The sequence below is a fragment of the Notechis scutatus genome, chromosome 3 (genome assembly GCF_049901735.1).
Source record: "Notechis scutatus isolate UNSWTSFEM ecotype Mainland chromosome 3, rNotScu1.2, whole genome shotgun sequence".
In the NCBI taxonomy this organism is placed as follows: Eukaryota; Metazoa; Chordata; class Lepidosauria; order Squamata; family Elapidae; genus Notechis; species Notechis scutatus.
This window is the reverse complement of record NC_142011.1, coordinates 109052902-109073705: the sequence shown is the minus strand read 5'-3', so window position 1 is coordinate 109073705 and position 20804 is coordinate 109052902. Positions and strand designations below refer to the sequence as shown.

Here is a 20804-nt window from a genome sequence, read left to right as displayed (position 1 = left end):
AACATTGGCTTGTACCCTAATTCTAGTTCCAAGTATCAAAATTCTCCCTTGTGGGTCTACATATTTTTCTACTGCCTTAATTTCTTTTTTAACATATACCGCTATCCCTTTCTGTTTTTGATCTGCCAGGGCTACAAATAACCTTCCTAATTTAGGATATTCTAAACATTTCCAAAATTGTTTTTTAATATGAACTTCTTGCAGGCATACTATTTCTAATTTCTGTTTGGCTAATCTAGATAGTATCTGTTTCCTTTTAATGGGTGAATTTAGACCATTTATGTTTAATGATAATAGCTTCATTTCCGTTTCGGTCTTTCTACTTGTGGGATATTATCTGTCTTCTGTTAATTCTAGTCTCTCTTTGTGGGCGTGCTCTTAATCTTCTTCCTTCCGTCTCCTCCTTGTTCTCTCCTTCTTGTTCTAGGCCTCCTATATCTTGCTGTTGTTGTTCTTCTTGGCTTTCTGTCTCTAGCTCCTCTCTACCACTGCTTTCTTCTTCTGTTCCTCCAATCTGCTCATAGAAATCTTGCACCTTGTCTACGTTATCTATCCTGATTCTCTTTTTCCTGCCATGTTACCAACAAGCCTTCTGGAATTAACCATCGAAACATTATATTCTTCTGGATAAGTTGTATTGCCAAAAACTTATAGTCTTTTCTCTGTTCACACACCTTCTTGGGAACCTGCTTCAAGGTTTGCACTTCTTTATCTTTATAAACCAACGGTTCATCTCACGTTGTCTTGTATATAATGCCACATACTTGTTTCCTGGCAAATCACATGTGGACTTCCCTGGGTAACCTGTTACATAGAGCATAACTCGTTTGAACTCTTTAGGCCTCGTCGATTTCTAGCAGGATCTCTCGGGTCTCCCTTTGTAAAGCTGGCGCAAGTAATTCTGCCATAAGCACATTCAGATCTTCATTTCTACTTTCAATGGTATTTGGAAACCTCAAGTAATAGGCAGCGCGGTCCATCTCTAGGTGAATAATCTGTTCTTCTAATCTTTTATTTATTGTCATCATCCTGTTGTCCATTAGTTCCAGTTTCTTTTCATTTTGTACTGTTCTAAGTTCCACCTCTTCTAGTTTCTACTCGTTCTTTTGCATTGTTTGCTGTATGGTATCAACTTTGTCTTCTAATTTATTAATATTGCCTTTCAATTCCATATGATAAATGCAAACTACTCAATGCAAGAAGCCTCGTGAATAAAATACCTGAATTTCTCTTCCTCCTAAATATGGCTAACTTCGACATTATATTTGTCTGTGAAACATGGCTCAATGCATCTCTCCCCGACTCCATTACCACAGTAAGAGACTATCATGTTTACAGATCAGATCGTGAAAATCGTCGAGGAGGTGGTGTTGCTATATTCTATAAAAAATCCTTACATCTAAAAAATATCCAAGTTACCCAGGAGCTTGCCCTTCCTGAAACCATCATCTGTGAACTATCCTCAAATATCACAATTCGATTCTTACTATGTTACAGAGCACCTGATTATGACATCGAACATGTAAACAAGCTAAATACATTACTAACATGGGCTGCATCCTGCCCATACCCTTTTATCCTTCTTGGTGATTTCAATCTACCTCATATTAACTGGACCCTAAATGATTGTACAACTGAAATCATACACACAACCTTCTATAATGCTATTACAAATCTGGGACTGGAACAACTAGTAATCAACAACACTAGACTAAACAACTGCCTCGATCTCATCTTCTGCAACAGTTTGAACCTAATTTACGGAATAAAAACTAAAGAACCCTTTTCCAGTAGTGACCACAATATGATCGACTTTTGTCTCAACATACATCCACACAAAAATCACCACAATGATGTAATCCCCTATTGTAACTTCAAAAAGGCAACTATGATCTTATAGACAACGATCTCTCATCCCTTGATTGGCAAACTCTATTCACTGGATGCAATACTGTTGAAGACCATTATAACATATTTTTACTTGAAGTCAAAAGAGTCATCAAACTATATGTTCCAACAACAACTCCCAAAACAAAACAAAAAGCAGATTACCCATATCAATAAGGAAACTTCAATCCAAAAAGAGATCACTCTGGCGGAAAACAAATCTGGTCACGTTGCCAATTTCAAAAACCGATACAAAAATTTATGCCACCAGATAAAGACTGAATGCACCAATTATCACATTAAACAAGAGGAAAACCTTCTAAGCACCAATTCCACCCGAGCTTTTACAATTTTGTAAACAACAAACTAAAAGACTCAAGGTCCATCCCTCCCTTGATAGGACCTGATGGTAAAGACTGCAACGACGACACCATTAAAGCCAACATCTTTAACACATTCTTCGCTCAGTATTTGTAAACAGCAATGGATCATGCCCAGTATTTCCTAGCCGTACCACAGATAACAACAATGATCTAATACATATCGATTTCACAGAAGACAATGTCGAAAAATCACTACGCAATCTAAAACCATCTCTATCTATTGGACCGGATGGAATATGTGCCTACTTCTTAAGAAAGCTATCCACTGCCACAGCCAAACCTCTAAGCATAATCTTTGAAAAATCTTTCAGGACCAGCTCCTTGCCTAACCTATGGTCACAAGCCACAGTCATCCCCATCTTCAAAAAGGGAGACCCAAGCCTAGTTGAAAATTACAGGCCAATCTCCTTATGCTGCGTCACCTGTAAAGTCATGGAATCAATTATTAACCAATCCATCATCCTCCACTTAGAGTCAAACAACCTACTCTCCAATAAACAATTTGGTTTCAGAAAAAAACTATCCTGTAATCTGCAACTCTTACACTGCAAAAACATATGGACGACACAACTCGACCAGGGCAAAGCAATTGACGTAATCTACATAGACTTCTGTAAAGCCTTTGATTCAGTGGTACACTACAAACTACTCCTAAAAATAAAATCCTATGGTATCTCTGGACAACTGAATAACTGGATAGAAGCATTCCTGTCAAACAGACAACAAATGGTCAAAATCGGGAGCGTTCTATCAAATCCAGTACCTGTCAATAGTGGTGTCCCCAGGGCAGTGTTCTAGGACCAACTCTCTTCATACTCTACATAAACGACCTCTGTGATCATATTAAGAGCAATTGTTCTCTTCGCTGATGATGTAAAGCTGTTCAATACCACAGAAAATACTGCTACCTTACAAAAAGATCTTGACTATGTATCTGAATGGTCAAACAAATGGCAACTTCAAATCTCAACAAATAAATGCTCTGTCTTACATATTGGCAAAAAAATCAGAAAATAAAATACAAGCTGAATAGTCAAGATCTTGTTGATGACCCAAGCTCTGTAAAGGACCTTGGAATACTCACCTCTAATGATCTAAGTGCTAGAGCCCACTGCAACTACATAGCCAAAAAGGCATTAAGAGTTGTTAACCTAATCCTCACGAAGTTTTTTCTCTGGTAATATCACACTACTAACCAGAGCATACAAAACATTTGCTAGACCAATACTCGAATACAGTTCATCAGTCTGGAACCCTCATTACGTATCTGATATTAGCACAATTGAGAAAGTCCAGAAATATTTCACAAGAAGAGTTCTCCACTCTTCTACTCGTTGTAGAATACCTTATGCCACCAGACTTGAAATTCTAAAACTAGAAAACCTTGAATTACGCCGTCTTCGGTCGGACTTAAGCATGGTGTATAAAATCATACATTGCAATGTCCTACCTGTCAATGAATACTTCAGCTTCAACCATAACAACACAAGAGCACACAATAGATACAAACTCAAAGTAAACCGCACCAAACTTGATTGCAGGAAATACGACTTCAGCAATAGAGTGGTCAATGTCTGGAATACTCTACCCGACTCTATAGTCTCTTCCCCAAACCCCAAAAACTTTAACCTTAGACTGTCTACTATTGACCTCACCCCTTTCCTAAGAGGTCTGTAGGGGGCGTGCATAAGCGCACCATCGTGCCTACCGTCCCTGTCCTATTGTTTCTCTTATTCTTTTATTTTTCTTATATGTACCCATTTCATGTATTCACAACTATGTATACACTTATACTTATTATCTTGTAAACAATTGGCAAATCAAATCAAATAAAATAAAAATAAATGATTTTGCGAAATATTCTCTTGCGTTTTTATCTGTTGTTCTTGCATTTTAAGCATGGTTTCTTGAATGGTCATTAATGAAGCCTGTATTGTTTGCATATTGGCTACAGTTTGTTTTTCTGCCCCTGACATTCCTTCAATTGCCTTTTGACTGGCAGGTGATGTAATTGTCAATGTTGGACTAGATGTTATCTTCTTTGCCGTTCTCCAGGCTGATGTCATGGCCCTTGTCTTATTTTCAAGCTCTTTTTATTTCTACCTATTTTATTATCTCCTTTGCAATATATTTTAAATTAATCTCTTACTTTCAATTTATTCCTTCTTTTCAAATCTCTTTATTATATTATATAGAATTAGCACTACTTGTTATCCCTTTCTCTATCTCAAGGTCAATATCACTATATATCTAACAATATCCTACTCGGACAAAGCCCTCCTGCCTTTCCTTATGCACAAAGTATTAAAAATTATTCTTTTTTTCCTTTTATTTATAATAAAAGGGGGAATCTAATTTCCATTTATATATAATCATCTAAATATACTCTCCCCTTAATCTCTTAATATTGTAATCAAAATTTATTTATCACTATATTTCCTTAGTTCAGTATACAATATTTAATTATAACCTCAAATATCACCCCAATAGAGAAGGAAAGACAAAAAGGCCCCCTTTTTAATTTCTTAATTCACTTTTAACTTAGAGCAGTAATCCAGTAGTCAGGTTTTTATCAATTGAAAGATCTACATCTGCATGTATCTCTATATCTCTTACTCAAACGCCCCTTTTCTATTTCTTTCTATACACAATGTATTGTAGTTTCTCCTTTATACAATAAAAGAGGGGTCAAGGTTTAGATTCTCTATACACACAACAATATCTTAAACTCTTAATATCCTACTCTAAGATTATTTATCACTATGTTCCTTAACCCAGTAATCCTATTTAGACCTATTTAATAATCCTATTTAGATGGTATAGATAACTATACCATCAAGTTATTTCAAATTAAAGAAGGAGAAAGCCTCCTTTTTGATTTCTTATACCCACAATCGCCTTAAGACAGTGCTCTAATAGACAAACACATTCAAATCATACAGGTCATACAGATCATGTTAATCATATAAATCAAACTTATATTTCAATACCAGCCTATTTTGTTATCTTTAAAGTTTACAGTTCATACACCTCACTCAAAGATTTCCTTTTCTTTTCTCTCCAATCTCACCGTCTCAGTCCAAATCATTTTCCACTCTCCTCTCTTCTGCTTTGTCTTTCTACTACTCCCTCCAAGTCTCTCTCTTTATGACTCCACTCGTATCTCCTCCATTTCTTTCCAATCCTCTTTTGTCATCTCTTTCAGCCCACTCTCTGCCAAATTTTCTTCTTCTCCGTTCCCATTAATGTCCTGCCATCTCTTTCCGTTTGAAAACTGCTCAGTCACTCCTTTCTCCGTGTCTCGCCTTTCTTACCTCCGTCATCCTGACTTTCCTTCTGATCCTTTCAATGCCTTGCTATATAAATCTAGTAGTATTGGTTCAAATATTTCATGTAGATTTTTATATAATTCGCCGGGTAAACCATCCGGACCTGGGGTTTTATTGTTTTTTTGTTTTTGTATCACCTTTTGTAGCTCTACCAATATTATTTCTTTATTAAGTATTTCTTTTTTTTCTTCAGAGATTGGGCTCAGACCGTTTCCCTCCAAATAGTATGTAATGTTTTCTCCCATTACTTCTTCTTGCTTATAAAGCTCGCCAAAATATCTTTTTTGCATTCTTATTATCACTATACAATGTTAGTAAAGGTACTCTATCTAAGCTATAGTAATCTGGATTCAGAAACCTAAATAATATATACTAAATTCAAAATCTCTCTCTCTCCCTCTCCCTCTCTTCCTCCCTCCCTCCTCCCTACTGAATACCACAAAGATTAAAATGGCTTACAAGAAAGTCAATGTTACTGTGTGGATGAAGAGTCCTAACCCCTCCTCTAGAAAAAAGAACTACTTTTTAAAAACATATGGGCTCAAGATTAATTAGACATATTGATTTAAAACAAGAAAGTTAATGATCATGAATTATGTTTTTCACTCAAGAAGCTCACTTTGCCAAAAGTGAGAGGAAATTACTCTAGGTAAAACAAGCAAGGTAAGAAGAAAAATACAGCTTAAGTTATTATACTGCATCAAGCACAGTAAGAAATCGCTACTGGAAAATGTTTGTAGAAACAAAACGCAACTGAAGACTACAAAAAAATTTTTAAAAGATTTTATGTCATACCATGTGTGTGTGTGTGTGTGTGTGTGTGTATTTTCTAAAGTTTTCGCGGGTACTTACATGTATGGTATTCAGCTTTGTTCGGGTATTTTCCCACGTCATTATAGTTGTGCTTTTAAAGTTGTAGCAACGTTTCGGCAGAATCTCATCTGCCATCATCAGGCTTCTGTATTGTGTTCGTCTGTGAGTCAGGCTTTCACAGCTGTTTCAGTTTTAAATTTGAGGCTAGCCTACTGCTGTGCCGAATGTTTTTTTCTTCATCCTGATGGGTTGGGAGTCTTGGTCTGTGTTTATTGGTCTTGGAGTTTGCTGTGTTCTGCTTGATTGGTGTTTCTAATATCTTCTGTCTGTTTTGTGGCTTTTTTTTTTTTGTCTTGATTGGCTGGCAACATTGTGTTCCTGTATTGGAGGCTTTTAGTGCGGCCTGGCTCCGAGTAAATGGACGGCTATCATTTATTAGGAAGCTAGGTTTCATCTGGATGCCTGGTTGGGGTGTGTTTGAGCTGCAGGTATCGGGGGATCTGTTTGTGCCCAGGTGTTTGCCTGGCTTGTGGTGTGTGTGTGTGTGTGTGTGTGTGTGTGTGTGTGTGTGTGTATCTTTGGTTATTCGGGTTTTCTCCCGCATAAGATTGGAAGTATCTAGGCAACGTTTCGATGAAGTCTCATTCATCATCTTCAGGCTTGTGTCTTCGGCTCTGTGCTTCTCAGAGTGATGTGAGCTTGCAGCTGCTTCTTCCTTTTAACTGCTAGTGGGGGTGTGACTTGATTGGGTGGGGGCTTGGCTGTGTTCTGATTGGGTGGGGGTGTGTTCTCATTGGTTGGGGGTTTGGCTGTGTTCTGATTGGTTGGGGGGTTGGCCGTGTTCTGATTGGCTGGAGGCGTGTTCTGTTCAGGTGGGGGCTTGGTTGTGCTCAGGTTAGTCTTAGTTGCTGGGGGATTTGAGCTGGTGAGCTGTGATCCTGCTGTTTGGCTTCGAGTTCGTGGTCGTGCCGCATCTTCATGGTGGGTGTCAGTTCGCTTCATGTATGGCTCGGAGGGGTTTGAAGTGGGTAGTGATGCAGCTGCAGTGCGGCTTCTGGTCCGTGGTCGTGTCTCATCTTCTGTGTGGGTGTGAGTCTGCTTTCTACGTGGAAGTGTGGTAGTGGCATCTTGTATGGCCCTCATGGGTGTGGGTCTGGTGTCAGTCTTCATGTTAGGTACTCGTCTGTTCATGAGGGCGGGTTTCCAAATGGCTGGTAGGCGGGAGGTGTCATCTCGTTTATTCATGCTGTGTGGGCGTTTTTCTATCTCTATGGCTTCTCTGATTATTCTGTTGTTGAAGTGTTCAGTTTTGGCAATAGTTCTGGTATTTTTAAAGTCAATCTCATGTCCTGTGGCTTTGAGGTGTTGGACCAGGAAAGAGGTCGGTTCTTCTTTTTTGATTGAGTTCTTATGTTCTTCAATGTGTGCACTTATTCTTCTGTTAGTTTGTCCAATGTATGTGGAGGGGCAGGCAGTGCAGGGGATTTTGTATACTCCTTGGTTTTCTAACTTGATTTTGTCTTTAGGGTTTCTTAGGATGGTGGATATTTTTCTGTTTGTGCAGAATGCTGTTTTAATGTTGTGTTTTTGGAGGATCTTGCTGATTTTGTCTGTAGTGTCTTTTATATATGGGAGGAGGGCTTTGCCATTCTCTTGTTCTCTGTCTTGGATTTTGGTTGGGGTTTCTTTTTGGATTAGGTGGGTAATCTTCTTTCTTTGGAATCCATTGGCTGTTAGTACATTGGTGAGAGTGTGTAGTTTGGTTTTTAGGTGTTGTTCGTTGGCTAAGCATTTTGTTCTAGAGATGAGTGTCTCGGCTACGGAATTGATCTGTGCTGGGTGGTGGTGTGAGAGTGTGTGTAGATAGCGGTTTGTATGTGTTTTGCAAACCTGTTCATGGAAGAATTTGAATCCAGAGCCCTAGCTAATGCCACCCACAAACCCAAACTATGGTTAAGATACATCGATGACACATTTGTGATTTGGCCCCATGGAAAAGAAAACCTAAACAATTTCCTAGCACACCTAAACAGCACACACCCCAAAATCAAGTTCACCATGGAAACGGAAACAAACAAACAACTACCATTCCTAGATGTACTAATCTACAAAAAAACAGATGGCACACTAGGACACACCATATACCAGAAGAAAACACACACCAACCGCTACCTTAACGCCCAATCCCACCACCACCCAGCACAGATAAACTCCGTGGCCAAAACACTAATCGCCAGAACCAAACGCCTGGCAGACAAGACACACATAAAGACTGAAGTATGCACCCTGACTAAAGTACTGACAACTAATGGCTTCCACAAAAGCAAAATCACCGGCTTGATCCACAAAAACACACTGAGACATAATGGAGACCTAGAAGATGAACAGACCTATGGAACAGCTGTCCTGCCCTACATAAGAGGTACTACAGACAAAATCAGTAAGATACTACACAGGCATCACATCAAGACTGCCTTCAAAACAGACAGAAAAATAGCAGCCATCCTAAGAAACCCCAAAGATAAAATTGACCTGGAAAACCAAGGTATATATGAAGTCCCCTGTGCATCATGCCCTGCCACATACATTGGACAGACCAATTGAAGAATAAGTACCCACCTGGATGAACACAAAAATGCAGTAAAAAAGCTGGAACACACTTCCTCACTAGTCCAACACATGAAAGCCACAGGTCATAGCATTGACTTCAATGGCACGAAAACCTTAGCCACTATAGAAACCCCCAGCCACAGAATTATCAGAGAAGCCATAGAGATTGAAAAAAGACCTGAAAGCATGAATAGAAGAGATGATTCCACCAGATTGTCAATTATTTGGAAGCCTGCACTCACAAACAAAAAAATCTCCACACCACAAGCCAGGCAAACACCTGGGCACAAACAGATCCCCCCTGATACCTCCAGCTCAAACACACCCCAACCAGGCATCCAGATGAAACCTAGCTTCCTAATAAATGATAGCTGTCCATTTACTCGGAGCCAGGCCGCACTAAAAGCCTCCAATACAGGAACACAATGTTGCCAGCCAATCAAGACAACAAAAAAAAGCCACAAAACAGACAGAAGATATTAGAAACACCAATCAAGCAGAACACAGCAAACTCCAAGACCAATAAACACAGACCAAGACTCCCAACCAATCAGGATGAAGAAAAAAACATTCGGCACAGCAGTAGGCTAGCCTCAAATTTAAAACTGAAACAGCTGTGAAAGCCTGACTCACAGACGAACACAATACAGAAGCCTGATGATGGCAGATGAGATTCTGCCGAAACGTTGCTACAACTTTAAAAGCACAACTATAATGACGTGGGAAAATACCCGAACAAAGCTGAATACCATACATGTAAGTACCCGCGAAAACTTAAGAAAAAAAATACACACACACACACACACACACACACATAATATATATGCCAGGAAGACAATACAAACTCTGTGAATATGTCCAGGAAAGCACTACATGTGTAACTCAATTTAAAAGAGATCTGCGTTTACTCCTAATGAATAATGGAATGAAATATATTATTATTTTGCAAGTTCTGCTTGAATCAGCATTCTCAATTAGCTCATAAGAAAATCACAATTTCCTACCAAGAAATGAGTCACAGCCCATAGGCCAGATGCATCATGCACTGGCCATGCCCATGCCTGGTTTAGCAAAGGGGGAAAAAGTCCCAATATGTCACGTGACACCACTGTGATGATGCGAGTTTGACACCTCTCTCTAGATACAAATGATTGCAGGTTCAGTCTTTTTCTCTTGGATTTACCAAAATCTGGATTAGGATTAGACAGAATTATCCAAGTCCCTGGATAGCAGGAGCTTGTTCAGATAGAAACCAGTACCTGACATGTTCCAAGTTCTAAGAGAGTTAAGAAAAGTTTACTATATTCCTATCTTTCTTTCTTTTTCTCTTTTTCTGAAATTTCTACTCTTTCTTTTCACTTTTATATCTTTTTATTGTTGCAATTATAATCTTTAATAAAATTTCTATTAAAGTGCAAAGTTCTAAGAGAGTTATAGGCAGCATCTTAATGAAGAATGCCATTTTATTGTCTTGTGGGGAAGGGTTATTGCAGTAATGTTCATAAAAACTGATTCTTAGAAAATTATATTTTTCTAGAGTTTTATCTTCTGAACTTTCATTATTACACGTTGCTAATTCCATTTTATACGATATAGCTGTTTGAAGAGCTCTTTATAGTTACCTCTGCATTTTGTATCCTGCAACTACATTTACTACCAAGATATCCACTCATCCTCCCAGCAAAATCTCGATTCTCAGTTTCTTACCTTGAAATGTATGTACTTAATCAAATCAAACTGCTTTGCATACATCCTAAAGTACTCCATCATTTTACTATGATGCACATAGTTTGGGTATTCCTCAGGAATAGGAAAATCACTAAAACTCATCAATTCCTTTGAACTATTTGTAGTCAATGATTTGTAAATGCTGCTGTGACCTTCAGTGACATGTTCCTGCAAGAAATTTGTCATGTTAATAAGAGGGATTTTTGAAGACAGATCAATATGGTGATGGCCTAAATTGTTGACCATGAATCCTTACTATGATTTCTTGTCTAATTTATGTTTTTTTCAAGTCCCAATAGTACTTTGAAAAACATGTCTGACCATATACCATATTGGAAATGAAAGAAAAAATATAGCACAATATATCAAGTTCCAATGTATTTAACTATTAACTAGTTATTTAACCATGATCAAAACAGTAAAAAAGAAAAAAATCGTACACAGTGGCTGAACACAGCTAAGAGAGAGCCTTAGTCATATAAACAGCCATATAAAACCTAACAGAATCACATGCATAACTCTATACCTAAAAGAGTTACATTTTGGCACAAACCGAGAAGAAAAACCCAGCATATTGTCTCTGTGCCCATCTAGAGCACTTCAGATTTACAAAAAAGGAAACACATTTGTTCATATAGCATTGTGTTAATTTAAAATAATCCAAAGAGGCTGCTGAAAGCCTGTTTATTTAAATTGTAGAATCAGAATATTTGGGCCACAAAAAGTTCTCTTCAGAAAAGGTTCCGAAACTTCTGATTTTCATGCTAAATATAACAGTTAAAAATCTGGACACAAATGTTAAACAGTCAAAAGCTCCCCAACTACACAAATCTTACATCCAATTTTCCTTTTCATCTTACTGATGTTTCACCGATGATCAACTACCTCATATTTGGATATTACAAAGTAGATTGTTGTTTTTTATGTACTATCTATCTATTTCTCTTCTCTCCTATCCATATAATTAATAGTTAATTAACTAGGTATCTATTGATAGATAAAAGGGGAAATGTCACCCTAATGAGCAGAGTCCAAAGTAGGAGATTCTTGAAGAAAAAATTATTTGCTGAGAGAAAGAGGAATACTTGGTTGTTGAGGACAAAAAAAAAAGAAGCATTCTAGTGAGGCTAGTTGAAGGGGTGGTTACAGAACAGTCAATATTGCCTATGAGAAAACATACCTGGAATCTCCATAGCCCCCCTATGTCCTCACTTCTCTCAAAACATGTTGGCTGAAGACCTTCATCCAAACAGCATTTAATAGCCGTGAGGCCACTCGCCCCAGCTCCGATGATGGCTACTCTTTTGGCCATTCTGTTCTGCAACAGAAAGGAATGAGCCATTATATTTTGCTTCCACAGATTCTTGAAAACCAAATCAAATCAATACACAGCAAACAACAGATAACCACAGCCTGTCCAACTAACATTTGTGGTACAAATAAGAGAATTAATATGTTGCCAAAGTAGATTTCAGCTGTATTTCCACCAGTGAAAGTCTGGAAAAATCATGCAGGATTCTATTGTTCATTTTTAATCAATGCACACACTTGGAAAATTTTTCCTTTTGATTTAGGAGGCAGCAGTGGCACATTTGTGTGGCTCTGTAAAATAAAAATATAAATGCAGTCTATGATTAAGTCAGCTTAAAGTTTTGCTGCCATGTTTGTCATATCTTCAACTTACAACCACAACTGAGACCAAAATTCCATTGTTAAATAAGACAGTTGTCACACCCAATTTTACAACCTTTTTCACCACGATTATTAAGAAAATAACTTGTAGTTAAGTTAATAACTGTTGTTAAGTGAACTTGGCTTCCCTCATTGACTGCTTGTTGGGAAGTGCCTGGGAAGGTCGCTGTTCCGGACTAGCAGGCTTGAAAGCCTGCAAAGCGGATTGGTCCGCTAACAGCGGGTCGTGATTGGTCGCTCCGGACTGATCCGATTGGCTGGTAAATGGGCTGCCGCGATTGGGCAAACCAAGCGCGGCAAGCTCAAACCTCTGTCATTGGCCGTATAGCCGCAGCCAGCTCTATAAAAGGGGCTGCTGCGGCTAGGGCATTTCGCTCAGATCGGAAGTCACTAATAAAGAGCTGTAGTTACTTTCTGAGTCTGTCTCCATTCTTGGACCCATCCTTCCAGACACAACACTGGCGACAAGGATGGGATCCGGAGACAGCAGAGCTGACTGAGCACTCACCAACGATCAACAAGAGCACGTGGCTGACAGCACGCAGACATCGGCAGAATGGCCAGCAGCGCTATACCACCCGCCCCGTTCGATCCAGCCAGCAAAGACTGGGACTCATACATGGACAGGTTTCAGATGTTCCTAGAGTCCAACAATCTGAAGGATGCCACTCCCAGCAAAAAACGAGCAGTTTTCCTGACGCATTGCGGACCTGCCGTCTTTAAAATGGCCAAAGCGCTGGCAAAACCGGCTGAAGTTAAATCGATGGACTGGGATACCCTTGCTCCCATCCTGCGCAACCACTATGCACCGGCAGTACCGACTCTTATCCGCAGACATGAATTTTATCAAAGGGACCAACGCGAAGGTGAGAGCATCGGGGATTTTGTAGCTGACCTAAGGAATTTAGGTGGGTTGTGTGGCTTCACAAATCTAGAAGAAGCCATGAGGGATCGAGTTGTCCTGGGGCTAAGAGACCCCATGGTCCAAAGCAAAATCATGGCCAAAGGAGACATCGGCTAGGGCATTTCGCTCAGATCGGAAGTCACTAATAAAGAGCTGTAGTTACTTTCTGAGTCTGTCTCCGTTCTTGGACCCATCCTTCCAGACACAACAGTCGCAAATGGCAATCACATGAGCCTGGGACACTGCAACTCTCATAAAAACCTGCCAATTGCTAAGCGTCCAAATTTTGATCACGTGACTGTGGGGATGCTGCAACAGTTTTAAGTGCAAGTACCAGTTTTAAGTCCATTTGTCTAGCGCTGCTGTAACTTTGAACAGTCACTAAATTAATAGTTATAACTCAAGAATATTTATATATTGATCTTTTCCCCTAAGGCTTCTACACTCTCCAAGCAAGCAGATGGAGCAAGTCAACTGTCTTCCTTCAGCTTCTTTTAATTCAATAAGGGTGTCCTCTTAGAAAGATTCAGGTAGGTTTTAAAAATTAGAGCTTAAAATAAAAAGGCAATAAGAATTTGTTAGAAATAAACAATACCTATGGTTTTAGTATCCACTCTAAAAAGCAAATCCTTGATATTTTTTTCACTTAACGCATTCTGTTAGTATGAGCATGATTTGGTTAAAAATTCCTTGCCAACATTTTCAAATTGTACAATTGCCTAAAGAAGTAGAAAGATCTTCTCATGTACTTATCTTTCATTTTTCTTTCTTTCTTTCTTCCTTTCTTTCTTTCTTCTTTCTTCCTTCCTTCCTTTTTTTTCTTTTTTTTTGGCATGAGACTGGTATTGGTTGAAATTTGATAAATAGGACCAATATCCTGTTTTTATAAACTGTTTCCATAATAGAAAAAAAAATCCAATTCTTGTTTCTGTGATTTTTGTCTCCCCTTCACATTCATAAACTATTTATATGATATGGTTCATTTTCTCCAATTCTTTAATGAGACTTTTTGGCATAGACTCAGAGCTCTATTATACTTAACCTCAAATCTCTGGGAGAAACAGAATGTTGAATTCTAACCCTTGGTTTGCAACTGCTCCCTACTGAACCTTCCTATATAGCTTCCAAACAACAATCTCTGCAAGCTTAAGTATAGCTCTGCAAGCTACAGTACATGGCATATAGGTATCACACAGGAATTCCCTGAGCTGATAGAAAATAGAATTAACAAATGGCAAAAATTGTGGGATAAAAATGTTAAATTGATTATGTAACTGCATATAAAGAAAATTTGTACAAAATGTTCTATAGATGGCATTTTGCACCAACAAGCCAGAAGACGTTACAGAAGGGGCTCCCCCTTCAAATGCAAGTGTCCTTGAACAATATCTGCTATTTACCAAAGATAAACCTGAGTCTTTTCACAACTGAGGACTGTATTTCAAGGACAGTCACTGATCAGGGGGCACTGTGTGAGGTGGAAGCAATGTGCATGACAACAATAGGAAAACTACTAGGTAGTGAAAACAATATGGCAACTGAAGAAAAAATGCAGTCCTTTGAGGAATTAAAAAAGCAACATGTATTACAAACTAAAATCATTGGCTTTTGCCGCAAAGTAACTAAACTATTGAGCGAAAGCAAGTTGGATGTAGTGGCTAAGGCACGGATGTCAAATTTGCCGCATCACATTGCTGTCACGTGACATTTCTCAACGTTTTTCCCTTCATGGAGCTGGGGTAGGCACAGCCTGCGTGTGATCCATCCAGCCCGCAGGCTGTTAGTTTGACATCCCTTGGGCTGAGGCATCAGGCTAGAAATCAGGACACTGTGAGTTCTAGTTCCGCCTTAAACATGAAGCTAGTTGAGAGGACTTGGGCTAGTCATTCTCTCTGCATCTTAGGAAGGAGGCAAAAACAAGCCATTCCCCCCCCCCCAAAAAAAGCCCTTTGTTTGCCAAGAAAACTGCAGGGAATACAGTAGTCCAGGCAATTGCCAGGTGTCAAAACCTGACCTGAACATCTGTATTAAACCTAAGAAAAAACCAGGTCAGGAGAGAATAAAACAAGAAAGTTGTGCACTCTTGGCATTATATGTGAATTTATAAAGAACAGTTACATAGAAAGCATAGCTGGATAGTTTAGTGGTCAGAGCATCAGCCTCTGATGTGGAAGACCGAGGTTCAAAACCTTGCTGGTACCTACTTTACCAGTAGAGTTCCTTGGGCAAAGACTTATTAATACTTCAGCTCAAAAATGAGAGTGACAAGTATTAGGAAAGTCATGTCAACTCATTCACATTAACAGGTTCTACATCAGATGTTGGGGAACCAGGACAACCTGATGTAAGTGGGCTATTAGAACAAATAATACACGGATGAGACAAGAGAACCTGGAATTGATGGAATAGTAGACCTAATGAGAAGATATATGGTTGGACAAAAGATCTATGTCCACACTAAATGAGAAACAGCTACTTAAGCAACACTTCAACATAGTGAAGAGAAAGCTGCTCTCACAGCTTGAGATAGACCAATTACTAGGTGAATGCCTGACACTATACAAAGTTAACAACATACAAACCACCTATCTTAATGAGATTATGGAAGACAAGTTTTGGAATTAACTCAAGACGGTTCACATAAGTGGCCATCAAGTGTGGTGTATACCATGGTGATGCACTATCCCTGCCACTCTTCTACATAATCTTAAACACCTCCAGCCAGACAATCACAAGTTCTAAAGTGGAACTACCATCAGTCACTGCCTCTAGATCAAGCTGTATGTGAAGAGTGAATGAGATATCAAGTTGCTGATTCACATGGATCTGCAATGAGGACATGGGGATGTCATTCAGATTGTAGAAGTATGATCAGATAGCAGTAAAGGGAGGGAAGATTATCAAGACTGATTGGGTAGAATTACTAGTGGGCCATATAGCAAACAATACAGATCAGCTATGAATACCTTGGTGTTTCACAGTCACATGAGAATCATGTTGAGGGGACAAGGAAGACAGCAACATCCAAGTACCACAAAGTACCTAAAGGGCCTAAAGAGCCAGCTCAATGGAAGGAACAAGATCCATGCCATCAACACGTATGCCTGCCTGTCATCAATACCTTGCCAGTCTAGTGAGCTGGCCAAAGGAGAACCTTCTGATATGAAGACCTGGAAGCTTCTCTCAATGTACAGAGGTTTCCATAACAGGTCCAACACCCAGAGCCTAAACACCAGCTGGAAAGAGGGTGGTTGAGATCTGGTGAGTGTCAAAGCCACTGTCCTGAATGAAACCCAGAGCATCCTGGAGTACATCTATAAGATGGCACCCAAATATGAGCTGCTGAGAGAATGCCTGAGGCAGCAGCGGACATGGGAAACAAACAGAGAAAATGCCATGGCAGGACAAGTCCTTACATAGGATGTCCCACTGGTATACAGCCAAGGTGACAGATATTACCATGTTTCTCCAACAATACGGCCTCCCCAATAGGAAGTCCCAGCATGTTTTATAGGCATAAAATGAAATTAAGCCCCTCCCCCCAAATTAAGGCCTATATTAAACATGCGAAATGGGGGGGAATGGCGGGGGGGCTTGCTGTTAGGAAGTACTTTTGTTGTACACCCGGATATGGTGCTGCCTGCATTGACCTCGGCGTTGGTGAGGCACTTCATATTGGGAGAACTTCTGCCACCGTTGCTTTCCCTTCTCCCCGTGCTGCCACGGTGTTTAAAACAATGCCATGGCACTTGGCGCAGCCATGCGACATTTGGCACAGCCACGTGATGTTTGGCGCAGCCACACGATGTTTGGTGCAGCCATACGACGTTTGGTGCAGCCACGCGGCATTTGGCGCAGCCACGCAGCATTTGGCGCAGCCATGTGGAGCCAGCCAGGGCTCCTCCCTGCAACCAGAGACCGGTGGAGACACTTGGCTTCAGGCGCTCCTATTGCCGCCTTCCCAGGCATCGTTCGAAGGCAAAGCCCATTCTTTTAAAAACGACGCCCTACTACCGGTACGACAAAGCCTCCCCTGCCCGAGAGGGCAGCCCAATCCCACATGGGGAGGTGAATCTCCCGGGGCTGCAGTGCAGGATCGGCCCACCTCGGGAGAAACCCCCAGCCGCCATGCCTGCCTGGTGCCGGGCAGAGCGTGAAGAGCTTCGCCTGGGGCGCCCAGCGCAGCTGACAGGTGGGCCCTCCTGCCCAATGGCAGAGCTCTGGACAAGGCAGCGAGTGCCTCCTCGCCGGGCCCTCTGCTCATTCCACCAGGGCCGCGCCCGAGCCGGGCGAGCTGGGCAGAGCCGGGAAAGCAAGCCATGGGTGCGTGCCCGCCTGCCAAGCAAAAGAGCTGGGCCGACCCGAGCTTGGCTTCCCAAGTCCCCCCAGCCCGACCCTGAAGGGGCCACCGGAGAGGCTGCCCAAGGCAGTGATAGCGCCCACCCGTCTGCGGACAGAGAGGCGAGGCGAGGCGATGGCAGCGCTGCTTCCCTGGCCGGCGGGTCTGGCGGAGAGAGCCCGAAGCCGCCTGTCCTGAGATGAGCAGAGGGCCCGGCGGGAAGGTGCTCGCTGCCTTGCCCAGAGCGCCCCCACTGAGCAGGAGGGCCTGCCTATCAGCTGCGCTGGGCACCCCAGGCGAAGCTCTTCGTGCTCTGCCTGACGCCAGGCAGGGATAGTGGCTGGGCACTTCTCCCAGGGTGGGCCGATCCTGTGCTGCGGCCCTGGGAGATTCGCCTCCCCATGTGGGGTTGGGCTGCCCTCTCAGGCAGGGAGGCTTTGTCGCACCGGTAGTAGGGCGTCATTTTTAAGCGAATGGGCTTTGCCTTCGAACGATGCCTGGGAAGGCGGTGACAGGAGTGCCTGAAGCCGATTGTCTCTGCCGGGCTCTGGTTGCAGGGAGGAGCCCTGGCTGGCCCCGCATGGCTGTGCCCAACGCCACGGCGTTGCTTCAAATGCTGTGGCAGCACAGGGAGAAGGGAAAGCAACGGTGGCGGAAGGTCTCCCGATACGAAGTGCTCCACCAACGCCGAGGTCAACATCCAAGCCATCGCTGCCCGACCACCCGAGGATGCAAGGGGGAATTAAGTCACACCCCGAAAAAGACGGCCTAGCTGTTTTTTCGGGTCAAAAAAATATAAGGCCCAGCCTGATTTTGTGAGAAACACTGCAGGAAAACCTACCAGTGGCTGGATTAACTTTAAGATGAATTTAGAAAAACTGAGGAACATAGGCATGATTGGTGATACATGCTGAATAATTAAAAACACCAAAGAATATTTTAAAAGTCACTGTATGTTCCATTACCATAGAAAATCCTCCGATCGTATCAGTCATATCGAGCTGTGGAATGTACTTTTAAAAATAGGCATTTCAAAGCATCTCATTGTCCTCATGCAATGAGATAGTCATGAAGCCCAGTATGGACAGATCATGCTGAAACAGACTGGCTCTAGGTTAGTAAAGCAGTGAGGTAGGACTTATGGTCTCTCCTTATTTATTCAACCTAAATGCAAAATATATAGTATATTTAGGGAACGTGGATTGGTAGAAGATGAGCATGATTTTAAAATGAGAAGAACCATAAATAACCTGCAGTAGGCTGATGATACCATGTTAATAGCCGAAAATGCAAATTACCTCCAAGTTCTAGTAAGCGAAAATGGAAGAGCATAGTGGAAAAATGAGACTATGATTACAAATAAAATGGAGGCTGATTGGAAAGGAAGTTTATTCATGAGCAGAACCAACACAGAGAGTTTGCAGTTCTGGGACAGCTGAACAATTGATTTGGTTTGTACATGGGCTTTTATACAGTTTTTACAGCACTTTGTAATCTGGAGGCTTGCTTTTTGTGTTTTGTTATTTGATTTTGGCTGGCTTGTTTAGCAAAGGCTAGTAATGGTCTTCCTTTGGCTTAATCCTGTCAAACAGATGTAATTAATGTTATCTGTTGCATCTAACCTGCCTTTCTTAATGGGCTAGTATTGTTTGCACTTTTCTCAATGAATGGGGTTAATATCATATCCTGTCCTTCTTAATCCCTTCACCTGAGCGGAAGGTATTTTGTTTATGAATAGATTGGCCAGGGATTTCTTAATGGGCACAAATATCCATTTCTAAAGACTTCTTGCATCTGCTGGTGGCTGTTTTATTATGCAGGAAGCTCCATATCTCCTTTGGGAAATACAATATTCTGCTTCTTTTTAATATTCCCCAAAATATTTCATTCTCTAGAAGGGGGGCTTCCCCCATACTAAAGTGTTAAATAACTTCTGCCTTTTAGAAATCAAATATCAATAGTAAAGCACTCAGCAATCACTAACCAGCAGTTGGTAAAGTAAATATTAAAGCCTTGAAAAAAATATTCTGATGCCACAGCATGTCTATACCTGCAAGGTCAGAATCCTGAAAGCAATGGTTTTCCCTGTGACCCTCTGTAGCAACAAAAGTTGGATTTTGAAGAAGCAAGATAGAAAGAGTATTAAAGCTTTTGAACTCTGGCATTGGAAAAGACACCTGACAGTAACATGGATAGCCAAGAAAACAAATGAATCATCCATCAGACCAGGGGTGGGATACGACAGGGTTAACTACCGGTTCGGGATTTATGAAATTCCCTGCCCTTCCCTGCCTGCTGTGAGCCGCATGCCTGTTAATCGTCATTAGCACGCAGCGTGCCGAGAAGCAGCCTTTGAAACAGCCCTCTTTTCTTAGCTGTGCCTCGTTTGGCAGCTGAAGTTGAAAAATCAGGAAATAAAGATCAGGTAAGAACCCAGGTGGGCAGGTGGGCAAAAACATTAGCAGACATAGAACCGGTTCTATGTCTGCTGCTCTTCAGAGCTACCGGTTCTACAGAGGTGGACAGAACTGGTAGAAACCCACCCCTGCATCAGATCAATCCAGAATTCTTACTCAAGCACAAATGTCCCAGCTCAAATTATCATGAGCCTGTTTCGTGATATGGTTGAGGCACACCAGTATCTCTGCCACAGAACAAGTCTATGGTGAGGAGTCACTGGTCTGGGAGTTTTTCTGAATGCTTACATGTTCCACTTATCTATATTTCTTAAAATCGATCAAGGGAATGAAAAGAGAAAGGTAGAAAATATTCATTATGAATGAAATATTTGTTCCAAATATAAAATAGAACAGCAATTTTCAACAAACGACATTAATCTAAGGTGCCTTTGGACAATTCTGATCCCCACAATGGAAGAGGGATGAAAGATTAGGGAGAACTGACTTAACAGAGATTTTCACAAGTAAAACAATCCATTTATGGAAATTCTTTCACTCAAAAGATTCTTGGTAGATTAAGTCTTGCCTTGGGCCCAGAAGGTTGGTGAAAGAGTTTTGATAATTTCCTAAGTTCCTGTTACTTCTGAATTCATCTACAATAAATTGTTATTGTTGCACATTGGCCATGGATAAATCTTGATTTCAGGGAAGATTCGAGTA

The 20804-nt window shown here is 41.0% G+C and overlaps 1 protein-coding gene across 1 annotated transcript in view; it reads right to left on the bottom strand.

Moving 5' to 3' along the window:
- The window catches only part of LOC113421687 (dimethylaniline monooxygenase [N-oxide-forming] 2-like), a 32083-nt gene extending 20015 nt beyond the window's left edge, over window positions 1–12068 (bottom strand). The window contains exons 1-2 of the mRNA XM_087960035.1: window positions 11931–12068; window positions 10730–10918 (exon numbers count right to left, since the gene is read on the bottom strand). Of these exons, the coding sequence (XP_087816161.1) occupies window positions 10730–10918; window positions 11931–12062 (321 nt within the window). The 5' untranslated portion in view covers window positions 12063–12068. The remainder of the gene's footprint in view (window positions 1–10729; window positions 10919–11930) is intronic.
- Between the last annotated feature and the right edge of the window lie 8736 nt (window positions 12069–20804).